Source organism: Dipodomys ordii, unplaced genomic scaffold, assembly GCF_000151885.1.
Source record: "Dipodomys ordii isolate 6190 unplaced genomic scaffold, Dord_2.0 Scaffold161, whole genome shotgun sequence".
In the NCBI taxonomy this organism is placed as follows: Eukaryota; Metazoa; Chordata; class Mammalia; order Rodentia; family Heteromyidae; genus Dipodomys; species Dipodomys ordii.
Window position 1 is genome coordinate 1,152,478 of NW_012267377.1, and position 12,817 is coordinate 1,165,294.

General features: G+C 45.6%; 1 protein-coding gene across 1 annotated transcript in view; it reads left to right on the top strand.

The window, feature by feature from the left end:
* The first annotated feature begins 2,272 nt into the window (after positions 1-2,272).
* Positions 2,273-12,817, top strand: part of Cdk13 (cyclin-dependent kinase 13) — a 140,682-nt gene continuing 130,137 nt past the window's right edge. The window contains exons 1-3 of the mRNA XM_013033003.1: positions 2,273-2,394; positions 3,006-3,159; positions 8,396-8,457. Coding sequence (XP_012888457.1) covers positions 2,273-2,394; positions 3,006-3,159; positions 8,396-8,457 — 338 coding nt within the window. The remainder of the gene's footprint in view (positions 2,395-3,005; positions 3,160-8,395; positions 8,458-12,817) is intronic.

The following is a 12,817-nucleotide window of genomic DNA, read 5'->3' on the forward strand; positions in this document are numbered from 1 at the left end:
CCTGGCTATGTAGCCAGTGAGCAGTTTTGCCAGGAATGGAAGCTCTTCTTTGTTCCTCTTTGGCAAACACCATTGGTTTCCTACCCAAATTTATTTCTTCCATCACCCGATCTTTTAGTCTGAGCCCAGCCTGTTTCAGGATTTCACTTTTTTCTCAATGAAGACAGGCCCAAGGCCAAATCCAGTTGGGGGAGTACATGCTATGGCTCATTGCTCTTGCCACTAATTGGATTCGATTTTGTGTATTTCAGCCACAGGATTGGAGGGGATGCCTGATTCATGACTTCAGCAAAGGTTTTCTAGAGAAAACTTTTTGTGTGTGTGGTTCTAAGAAAACTATGACCTTGATTATGTGAAGTAAGTGCTATATCACAGACCTACAAATCTTCAATCATGAGTTATTTTCCCCTTCCCTTCATTCCTTATTCCTTCCCTCCCACCCTTCCCGCTTGCCTTCTTTCCTCCCTCCCTCCTTCCTTTCCCTCTTTCCTTCCTTCTGCCCTTTCTTCTTTCCTTCCTTCCCTCCTTCCTCTTTCTTGGCATATATTTAAATCATATTGCCATTAAATTATATCGTATCAGTATACATTCTGGCTAGAAATAGAGACAGGGTTTTTTGTTGTTGTTGTGCTGGTCCTGGGGCTTGAACTCAGGGTCTGGGTGCTGTCCCTGAAATTTTTTGCTCAATGGTAGTACTCTACCACTTGAACCACAGCCTCTGGATTTTTTTTTCTTGGTAGTTAATTGGAGATAAAGAGTCTCATAAAGCCATTCTTAAGCTGGCTTTGAACTGTGGTTCTTAGATCTCAGTCTCTTGAGTAGCTAGGATTACAGGTATCAGCCACTGACACCCAAGCACAAATAGTTTTTGAACACTAGATATGGGATTTTAGCCATTTAGAGCCTACCTGCTTTGCATATCCATCCTGCATGAGATAAGGTAGAGCATTGTAGCAACAAGAATCCAAGCTTTGGAGACTCCAGCCTTTACTAAGGAATATCACCCAGCTGATTCCTTTCCCTCTTCCTCCCCTTTGGGGAGGTCTCCCTCTGATTAAACCCTGTCCCAAATGCTGCCCAAGGGGCTGGGAAGGTGGCTCAGTGGTAGAGCGCTTGCCTTGCATGCCTGAGGCCCTGGGTTCGATTCCTCAACACCACATAAGCAAAAAGAAAAAAGAAGTGGCGCTGTGGCTCAAGTGGTAGAGCACTAGCCTTGAGCTGAAGAGCTGAGGGACAGCGCCCAGACCCAGAGTTCAGGCCCCACAATTCGACCAAAAAAAAATGCTGCCCAAAAAGTGTGTGTGTGTGTAGGGATACAAGCTCTCGTCACCCTTACCTCTCATCCCTGCCCAAACCCCACTCTCAGCAAAATCAAATCCTTTCTGAGCAAAATCCTAACTCTGAGAGGGGATTACTTAGTGAAGCCCTCTCTGATGATGCAGGCTCACCAAGAACCATAGTCCTAGAATAACAGAAATGAGGTGCCAGGGTCCAAAGTGACTTCAGGAGGAGGGACAGGTGAGGGGTGCATTTGGAGTCTCACTCTGGAGTCTCTGGATTTTCTCTTTTACCCTGCCCTGTTCTTCCCAACCCCTGGCCAAAGGCTCCAGATGTCTGGCTAAACTCTAAGCCAACTCCTCAAAATTTGCCACACTACTGGTGACGTCACTGGAATCCTTCTCATTCATTGGTGACTATTTCCTACCGGCTCCCGGGAGGCAGGAAAAAGGAAGAAAGGAGGGGAAGGGGGTGGAGGGGGGGCTGTGATCCCCGGAGACCGGAAGGGAAGTTTCCGTAACGACGGTGAGCAGACACTTGCTCCTCCCCCAAGGGCCTCCTCGGGCCCCGCTGCCCTAGAGACCGAAATCCGGAAATTTGCATCCTGGATGCCGACACTCTCCCCAGCACTGGAGAACGCAGACCAGGCCAGGCCCCACCTGATCTCCATAGCAACGCCTAGGAGGCATGGCCAGGATCTTCGGATCTCCATGGCAACGCAAGGATGGCGGCCTTGGCGCAGCCTCAGGCTGCTCTGGCCATCAATTTTCCCGACGCAGAACCTGGGAACGATATCTGACCATGATATCTACAAACAACTCTAGCTTTAAATTTGAGCCCTAGATTCCAGACTCACCTTTGCTAGGGTGCCAGTGTCCTTACCTGTCAAAATGGAAACGAAGTGGAGGGACCTCACAGCCCCTGGAGGCCTATGGCTCTAGATCTGGAGTCTTTCAGAGACCAGCTGTCATTCAGGAGTTCGATGTGAGGTAACATGCCTCATTTCCCAGTTAGCAAGTGGCCATGTCAGAAATATCGGTCGTTTCCAGAGCTGCTGAGAAACAGCAAAGACAGTGAGAGATGGTTCCCAGCCATCTATCTCCCTGCTCTTCATCAGTGAGTTGTTCTCAGAATTAGAGGAAACCACCCCAAATGGTGCCAAACACATAAATGTACTCAATAAATACGTTTAATAAACATAAAATCACTTAATAGTCATTGTGAGATCTTCAAGTAATTTTTTAAAGAATAAGAAAATATTATTGAATTTATGTTATGTGTCAGGTCTCTGTGCTTATCTCTGTTTACTTTCTCCCTTGATCTTTCTCTGCCCACAGGCCTCAGCTTGCTTCTCTTGCTGGTTACTTCGTTGTCTATGGGGAGATCTGCACCCCAGCTTTCTGTGCAATGAATTTTATCTCTTAGGCTCTCCCCCGTCCTCACTAGCTCCAAAGACCACACGACTTTGCTAGAATTAAGGGATCTGAAGTTTCTCCTATGGAAACATGCACGAGTACATGAGAAATAATGAACCAGGGGCAATCAGGGAGCTTAAGGAAATAACACCAAGATGCCATGTTTACTATTCAGCTGGGCCCTGAAATGTTGGCAACCCTCTGGGCCTGGCCTAAGCTGGCTTCTCATCTGCAGATAGCTCCCAGATCCCTGCTACCAGCACGGACCCTTGTGCTTAGCAGTGTTCTGTGCATATCTTTCGTCTGTTGAAGAACATTGAGACAAGCTCCTACTACTGATCTAACAAGTACCAGGACCCAGCAGGAAGCAGCAAAATTCTACCAGCAAGGATGGGGGATGCTGTGCCAGAGAACCAGGCCCCGAGTAAAGCACACATTTCACTTGGTCTCAAACCTGCTAGAATGGGTATTTTGTGTCTCTGAGAAGAACTGAAAGTACCCCCCACCCCATAGAAACCCCACAAAACAGGCAAAGGTTTGGCTCTAAGAGGGATCCTAGTCAGCCATTTTGTATTCATCTGCTTGTTATTAATAACATAGTACCTTGGATAGGGTAAACTGTAATGAGATGAGGTCATTTTGGCTCACTGTTCTGTCCAAGGCTGAATGCATCTTGTGATGCACTGGCAGAGTCCTGAAGAGGGGCAGGACACTACATGTGCAAAGACAGTGTGTGTGTGTGTGTGTGTGTGTGTGTGTGTGTGTGTTGGGGGAGGGGTTCTTACTATATGGTCCCAGGCTTGAACTCATGACACTCCTGCTTCAGGTTCCTGAGTTCTGGGATGGAGGTATGTGCTACCAGGCTCTGGTGGCTGTCCTAAAGTAAATGACATTACTTGCCTATCTTTTTTTTTTTTTTTTTTGCCAGTTCTGCACCTTGAACTCAGGGCCTGGGCACTACCCCTGAGCTTCTTTTGCTTAAGGCTAGCACTCTACCACTTGAGTCACAGAGCCACTTTCGGCTTTTTCTTTTTCTTTTTTTTTTACAGTCAGTCGTGGGGCTTGAACTCTGGGCCTGGGCACTGTCCCTGCGCTCTTCAGCTCAAGGTGAGCGCTCTACCACTTGAGCCACAGTGCCACTTCCGGTTTTCTAATGGTTTATTGGAGATAAGAGTCTCATGGACTTTCCTGCCCGGCCTGGCTTTGAACCGAGATCCTCAGATTACAGCCTCCTGATTACAGGCATGAGCCACCGGCACCGGGCACTTTCAGCTTTTTCTGTTTATGTGGTACTGAGGAATTGAACCGAGGGCTTCATGTGTGCTAGGCAAGCACTCTACCACTAAGCCACATTCCCAGCCTGGTATATGTGTTTAAAGCTGAAAAATAAAAACAATAAAATCATATATATATATATTCATATATTAATACATATAAAACAAAAACTGAATCACAAAAATAGCATGATGGTGGTGATGGGTAGTGGTGAGCCCTGAGAAGCAAGAAAATGGAAAAATGTTAAGTCAAAGGGTGCAGATTGTGGGTACATAAGATAAAGCCATAGGTCAAATTTATAGCACAAAGACAACATAGTTAATGATATTAGATACCAGTAATATACCTAGACAATAGATTTGAGGGTTTTCTCCCCTACCCCTACCCCATGTACACATACAAGGAAAGTGGGAAAGAGAAGGGAGGGAAAGAGAAGGAAGGAAAGAAGGTGACTATTATATAATGGCATGTTAATTTGCTTTTCTGTCCTTATTACCTCACATGGGGGGCAGGTCTGTCTGTCTGTATCAAGATAAATGTAGCCAAACATTGTGTTGGTCAGGTGCTGGTGGCTCACACCCTGTAATCCTAGCTATTCAGGAGGCTGAGATCTGAGGATGGTGGTTTGAAGGCAGGAAGGCTGTTAGACTTTTACTAATTAACTACAAAAAGGCTGGAAGTGGAGCTGTGTCTCAAAGTGGTAGACAGCTAGCCTTGAGCAAAAAAGCTCAGGGACAGTGTCCAGGCCCTGAGTTCAAGCCCTATAACTGACAAAATGAAAATAAAAAACAAAAAATAAATAGAATCAAAATGTTAATTCCATATTATCAGGTATAATTTATATTATAGTATATATTTATATTATAGCATAGATTATATAGATAGTTTGATCAAACATCATCCTGAAAGCCGGGTGCTGGTGGCTCACGCCTGTAATCCTAGCTACTCAGGAGGCTGAGATCTGAGGATTGCGGTTCAAAGTCAGCCCCGGCAGGAGAGGCCGTGAGACTCCTATCTCCAGTAAACCACCAGAAAACCAGAGGTGGCGCTGTAGCTCAAGTGGTAGAGTGCCCGCCTTGAGCTGAAGAGCTGAGGGACAGCGCCCAGGCCCAGAGTTCAAACCCCACGACAAAAAAAAAAGAAAGAAAGAAATTTCATAATACAGTGCGTACTTGTTTTTGCCTGCCTGCCTGCCTTGCTTCCTTCCTTCCTCCCTCCCTCCCCGCCTTCCTTCCTTCCTTCCTATCTCTGTGTGGGTCTCTGTCTCACTCTCTGTTTCTCTGTTTCTTTCTCTCTCTCCCTCTCTCTCTTTCTCTCTCTCCCTCTCTCTCTCTTTCTCTCTGTTTCTTTTTGGTGCCAGTCCTTGGGCTTGAACTCAGGGACCAGGTACTGTCCCTGAATTCTTTTGTTTAAGACTGGCCCTCCACCCACTTGAGCCACAGCTCCACTTCCGGCTTTTTGGTGGTTAATTGGAGATAAAGAGTCTCATGGATTTTCCTACTTGAGCTATACTTGAACTACCATCCTCAGATCTCAGCCTCCTGAGTAGCTAGGATTGCAGGCATGGGCCACCAGCACCCAACATGTCTGATTTCTTTTTCTTTTTTTGGGGGGGGGTCCAGTCGTGGGGCCTGAACTCTGGGCCTGGGCGCTGTTCCTCAGCTCTTCAGCTCAAGGCTAGCACTCTACCACTTGAGCCACAGAGCCACTTCTGGGTTTTTTTCTTTTTGCTTATATGGTGCTGAGGAATCGAACCCAGGGCCTCAGGCATGCAAGGCAAGCGCTCTACCACTGAGCCACCTTCCCAGCCCCAACATGTCTGATTTCTTGCAATTAGTATTCTTTAACTTTAGGGTCTTATGTTGGCTAGACAAGCACCTGCCACTTGAGCCACAGCTCCACTTCTAACTTTTTGGTAGTTAATTGAGATAAAAGTTTCAGACTTTTCTGCCAGGGTTGGCTTTGAACCATGATCCTCAGATCTCAGCCTCCTGAGTAGCTAGGATTACAGGTGTGAGCCACCAGCATAGAGCTTGGTTATTTTTTGAAAGATGGTTTTGCTTTATACCTCGGCTGTCTGGTCTGGATCACCACCCTCCATACTTATGCTTCCTTGCATTGCTGGTAACAAGCATTGCTCCCAGTCACTGGTTGAGATGAAGTGTCTTAAATGCTTTGCCCAGGCTGTCTTCCAACCTTGGGACTGCTCCTCTGGATCTCTGCCTCCCAAGTAGCAGGATTACAGGCTTGAGTACCCATATGCACTCAATATCATCTTATTTACTGTTCACATTGTTGAACATGTCATTAGATTACTCGTTTTCATGGCTGTATTTTTTTCCTAACGTTTGTATCGTTTTTCAGTTGTTATTCACATGTAACCCTTCTCGAAGCTTCTTTTGTGACCCTATCAGTCACATTTTCCCCCTTAATCACCTACTCTCTCATTTCCGTCACCCAAGATTTGTTTTGCCTGCTATATAGAAATGAATCACTTCAGAGGGATGTTTGCATGACTCATTATGTCTGATTCACCCAGGTAAGGTTTGACAGGAATTCATTCTTCATTGTTGTATGACTATGCAACAAGTTATTCTGCATTTGGATTTGCTCTAAATTCTAGTAATGTTAAGTTTTAGTAATCAGTAATGCTACTATAAACATTTTTGTGATGTCTTAATGTTTACAGCAGAAAAACTCCATTATTTTCTTTGACAGAATGTTTGGGCTATCTTTATATATAATTCCCCTATACAAATATAGTCTACTTTAGATGGTAAAAAGTTAACATTTTGACTTACATTGCAGAAAACACAAATTACTTTTTACTTATTTTTATATTTTTGCTAGTCCTGGGGCTTGAACTCTGGGCCTAGGTGCTGTCCCTGAGCTTTTGTGCACAAGGCTAGTGCTCTACCACTTGAGCCAAAGCTCTACTTCTGTTTGTGTTTAAATGGAGACAGGAGTCTCATGGCTTTCCCTGCCTGAGCTGGCTTTGAATCATGATCCTCAAATCTCAGCCTCCTGAGTAGCTAGGATTACAGGCATGAGCCACCTGTGACTGGCTTTATTCAATATTTTTAATGGGGGTTCTTACTCTATTTAGTAAAATCTCTGTCTTTGGGAAGATTTTTGAAGCTTCACGCCATTTATAAGTAGCTTGTGTCTTTTGTTTGCTTTTATGAATAGAATCTTTTTCCAAGGAAGTAGTTATATGATACTTGCGGGGAGGGGAGGTATGTGTGTGTGGAGGGGGGTATGCACACACCTACTAGCTCTGAAAGAACTGAGGGCCTGGGTGCGTGCTGTTCCTGAACTTGTTTCTGAAGGTTAGTGCCCTACAACCTTCTTTTTATGGTCTCAGAGAAAATTCAAACTCAAACTTGTTACCTTAGTGTTGGCTAGCACTCTACCCACTGAGCCATGCCTCCACGACCCCATGTTTTTTGTGCCATACCACTCTGAGTCACAGCTCCACTTCCAGCCTTTTGGAAGTTAACTGGAGATAAGAGTTTCATGGATTTTCTGGCCCGGGCTGGCTTTGAACTGAGAGCCTCAGATCTCAGCCTCCTGAGTAGCTAGATAAGTAGTATATACTAATTTATGTAGTAGCTACAATATTATGTTTTAATTCATGTAGTAGCTACAATAAGTGTGAAATTGTACTTACTATCAATTTTATTTGTAAACAATTATCAATAATGATTCATTGGCTTGTTTGTTTGATATGAGGTCTCACTGTGAGTTCAAACTCATGATCTGGCATTGGAGGCCTTGCTCAGGTGGTAGAGAGCTAGCCACTGGGGTCTCAGACCAAACAAACACAATCCTGCCTCCAATTTAAAATGCTGGGATTAAAGGCGTGCACTACCATGCCCAGCTTCCCATTGGCTTTTAGTTTCAAGGTGAAATAAAGATAACATAGGGTTTTGGAGATATCCTACAATAGTATTAGAAAGCTCAGTTCAGGAGTCACTGTGGAGAATTTCTCCATGTAATGCTGGATCACTCTGCAAATAGTCATGTAGGAAATTCTACAAGATGTTAAAAAGAATAAACCAGACAGCTCATCCCCCAAAAGCATACAGATAACTTGCAGCCAAGATTCAACAAGACATTGTGAACAAGAACTACATAGGGAAGATCCAGAGATGGGCAAAGGATGTGGGGAGTTAGAGGAGCTGTCTTTCTTGAACTTCCTAAGTTTGTAGCAAGGACAGACCTCCATGACAGACTAAGAAGAGAAAAGCCAGCTAATGTATTAAGCCATTGCACGCCTGCCCTTCTGGAGACTCCTCAGTTCAAAGGAAGTTCCCTGCAGTCCTGGTCATATTACTGGTACTGACCTTTTCTCTTTCTGAACAAGTACTCTTTTTAAGGTGTTTAGAGTCCTTATTGGGAGCCCTTTTCTTCTATTTTCTCAACAGCAAATTAAGCAGTCTCCATTTGGAGAACAAGTGTCAAGGGAAATTGCACTGGTTTCTAAAAGGTAAAAGGAGTGGAGAGTGCAGGGCTGGGCCTTGAGTATTCACCCGCTAAGCCAAAAAGCCTAAATGCCTCCTCAGCCTCTCCAGGTGACCTAAATCCAGACACAGAAAGTGTGGAACACGGAGCTCAGCCTGGGTTTCGGAGGAAATCAACACTGATTCTATGTAAGGAATAATTATCGATGCCCTACTTAGAGCCAGGAACAGATAGAGACCCACCCTGGGAATCCCAGAAGAGTAAAATATAGAATTATAAAAAGTGAGAGCCAGGCACGGGTGGCTCATGCCTGTAATCCTAGCTACTCAGGAGGCTGAGATCTGAGGATCACAGTTCAAAGCTAGCCCAGGCAGGAAAGTCCGAGAAACTCTTATCTCCAATAAACCACTAGAAAACCCGAAGTGGCGCTGTGGCTCAACTGGTAGAGCATCAAGCTCGCCTTGAGCTGAAGAGCGCAGGGACAGCACCCAAGCCCAGAGTTCAAGTACCATGACCTACCAAAATAATAATAATAATAAATAAATAAAATAAAAACAGCGAGGACTGGGAATGTGGCTTAGTGGTAGAGTGCTTATCTAGCATGCATGAAGTCCTAGGTTCAATTCCCCAGTGCCATATAAACAAAAAAGGGGGGCTGGGAAGGTGGCTCAGTAGTAGAGAGCTTGCCTTGCATGCCTGAGGCCCTGGGTTCGATTTCTCAGCACCACATAAGCAAAGAAAAAATAGGCAGAAGTGGTGCTGTGGCTCAAGTGGTAGAGCGCTAGCCTTGAGCTGAAGAGCTGAGGGACAGCGCCCAGGCCCAGAGTTCAGGCCCCACGACTGGACCCAAAAAAAATAAAATAAAAATAAACAAAAAAGGCTGGAATTGGTGCTGTGGCTTAAGTAGTAGAGTGCTAGCCTTGAGCAAAAAGAAGCTCTGGGACAGTGTCTAGGCCCTGAGTTCAAGTCCCAGGACTGGCAAAAACAAAACAACAACAGCAACAAAACAACAGCAAGGCAGCCAGTGCCGGTGGCTCCCACCTGTAATCCTAGCTTACTCAGGAGTCTGAGAGCTGATGAGGGTCACAGTTCAAAGCCAGCCCAAGCAGAAAAGTCAGTAAACCTCTGATCTCCAATTAACTACCAAAAAGCCTGAAATGGAGATGTAGCTCAAAGTGCTAGAGCACTCGCCTGGAGCATAAAAGCACAGGGACAGTGCCCCAGCAAGTCTAATTGGTCAATGAGCCTGGAGGAAGAGCTGGGTCACTTTTTCTGGAAAAGAGATGCAGGGAATTAGCAGAAAGTAGTTGAGCCTGGCTCTGCAGACAAGAGGAACCTGTCAGGTAGGTCTCTCTGTGCTGAGGCAGGTAGCTTCAGCTCTGAGAACCAAACAGCTCCTGTAATCTTATCCAACCAGAAGGCTGAGATCTGGGGATGTGAGTTTGAAGCAAGGCCAAGCAGTCAAATCTAAGAGACTCTTATGCCGCAAAAAGAGCTGGAAGTACAACTGTGGCTCAAGTAGAGAGATCCAGTGTTGAGCAAAAAGCGAAGTGGCAGGACCAGTTCAAGCCCCAGTATCAACAAACAAAATAAAGAAAACCCAACAACAAACCACCAAACAGTCATGATTATTAGCAGGATGTGTTAGCTAGCAAGCAGTGAGGCCTAGGAAGAAGAGACTAGGGATCAAGCCTGTTCTTTTCTTTTCTTTTTTTTTTTGTTTGGTAGTGGGGCTTGAACTCTGGGCCTGGGCACTGTCCCTCAGCTCTTCAGCTCAAGGCTAGAGCTCTACCACTTGAGCCACAGGGCTACTTCTGGTTTTCTAGTGGTTTTTTGGAGAGAGGAGGCTCAAGGTCTTTCCTGCCAGAGCTAGCTTTGAATCACGATCCTCAAATCTCAGCCTCCTGAGTAGCTAGGATTACAGGCATGAGCCACTGGAGCCCGGCTTCAGGCCTGTTCTTTTAGGGCAGATAGTACCAGGACCTAGGTTGGGCTGGGTGGAGGAACAACAGGATCCAGATGGTCAGCAGGAGGGAAAAGGAGGGGCTGAGCCAGGGACAAGTTTATCTGATACCAGATAAACTTCCTGTGGAGAAGGGTGGAAATAGGGACAGGATGTGGCCAGAAGGAGGCTGGACAAATCCCTCAGGTCTGTGGGGACTGGTTTATGATTTAAGCATAGGAAAGGTTTAGACACTTCCTGAACCCATCTCTCTACTTCTGCCTGCTAATTTCTTCTTTTGCTGGGGAATCTGGACTATCAAAAGTGCCTAGGTTCCAGGGACTAGCTGGGAAAACCCTGTGCTTCCCAAGCTTCCTTCCATACTAGGCAGATTTGCTAAAATGCATGGATGAATGAACCCACACCCTAGTCTCTGAGTTTGCCTCTGTGTGTGTGTGTGTGTGTGTGTGTGTGTGTGCGCGCGCACGCGCATGTGTGTATGTGTATATGTGTGTACTGAGGCTTGAACTCAGAGCTGGCATTTTTCCACTTGAGCCACACTTCCACTTCTTGGTTTTTGGTGATCAACTGGACATTAGAGTTTCATAGTTTCTCTGCCTGGACTGGTCTTGAACCAAACCACAATCTTCAGATCTCAGCCTCTTGAGTAGCAAGGATTACACATGTGAGCCAGTGGTGCCAGACTCCAAATTATGCTTTAAAAAGTTCCCAGTTGATAATGGTCCAGGAACCATGTTCAAAAGGTCTGAAAAGTTTTGTCTGGTCTCCCTTTAACCTGGGAACCAGGGAAGACAGACTTGCCTGAGGGAAGGATACAGGATCTAGAAGCCAAAGGCACCTTGGTAGTGGGTTGGATCTGCTGATCAGTTCCCAGCTGTTCACAAAAGATAATTCTGCACCTCTGGAGCTTAGAGCTTTCCTTTTGCAAAATGGGAGGTGAGTCAGTATCACTTATGATTGCATTTAAACCTTGAGTTAAAGAAATGTGGATTTCTAGCCAGGGGCTGGTGGCTCACACCTGTAATTCTAGCTACTCAAGATCTGAGGATTGCACTTGAAGCCAGCCCTGGCACGAAAGCCTGTGAGACTCTTTTTTTTTTGTTCAGTCGTGGGGCTTGAACTCTGGGCTTGGGCACTGTCCCTGTGCTCTTCAGCTCAAGGTGAGCGCTCTACTGCTTGAGCCACAGTGCCACTTCTGGTTTTCAAGTGGTTTATTGGAGATAAGAGTCTCACGGACTTTCCTGCCTGGGCTGGCTTTGAACCGAGATCCTCAGATCTCAGCCTCCTGAGTAGCTAGGAATACAGACATGATCCACTGGCATCCGGCTTGTCTGTGAGACTCTCTTTTTTTTTTTTGTCGATTGTGGGGCTTGAACTCTGGTCCTGGGTGCTGTCCCTCAGCTCTTCAGCTCAAGGCGAGCGCTCTACCACTTGAGCTACAGCGCCACCTCCGGTTTTCTGGTGGTTTATTGGAGATAGGAGTCTCACGGTCTCTCCTGCCCAGGCTGGCTTTGAACTGCGATCCTCAGATCTCAGCCTCCTGAGTAGCTAGGATTACAGGCGTGAGCCACCAGCGCCCGGCTTGTCTGTGAGACTCTTATCTTCAATTAACCACAAGAAACCCAGAAGTGGCACTGTAGCTAAAGTGGTAGAGTGCTAGCAAGAGCTGAGGGACAAAGCCCAAGCCCAGAGTTCAAGCCCCATGACCAAAAAATTAAATGTGGATTTCTCTGAAAACATGGTAATCTCATCATATGGACAGGAGAATGTGTGCCAAGACCCCCCAGTGAGCACCTGTCCTAGGGGTGGTCCCACACACTAAAGACATTGTGTTTTCCTTATACATATATTCACAAATTCAATGCCTTTTGCAAAGGTTTTCTTTTTCCCATCTTAATCACTTATCACATTCTGTGGTCCTAACTTTTGCAGTCTGAGGTGTGACTAAGAAACATGCACACTCTCTTTTTCTTTGTTTCGCAATTTCACAGTAGATGATTATTCTTGTGCTTGACTTTGAAACCTGAGTGATTTAATTTCCTTCCTTGTTAAAAACTGATACTATCCAATTTTACTTAAAACATTTTATAGCTTCTTGTTGACATATCTGACCTGCCAGCTACCCTGTTCTTGCCCATTTTGGTGTCATTACTAAATAAACATAATCACTGTGACTTAGTTAAGTCTAATAATCCAGAGAGCTACTAATGGGCAGGTAACAGGTGCACCATGGATACACTAGAAAAGGGTTGATTACTTTCCAGCTGGACAGCAGCACCATGTGAGACTTTATCACAAAACTGGGGGCAGTACACAGGTTAAAACTTATGAGATGTGGGGCTGGGAAGGTGGCTCAGTGGTAGAGTGCTTGCCTTGCATGCATGAGGCCCTGGGTTCGATTCCTCAGCACCACATAAGCAAA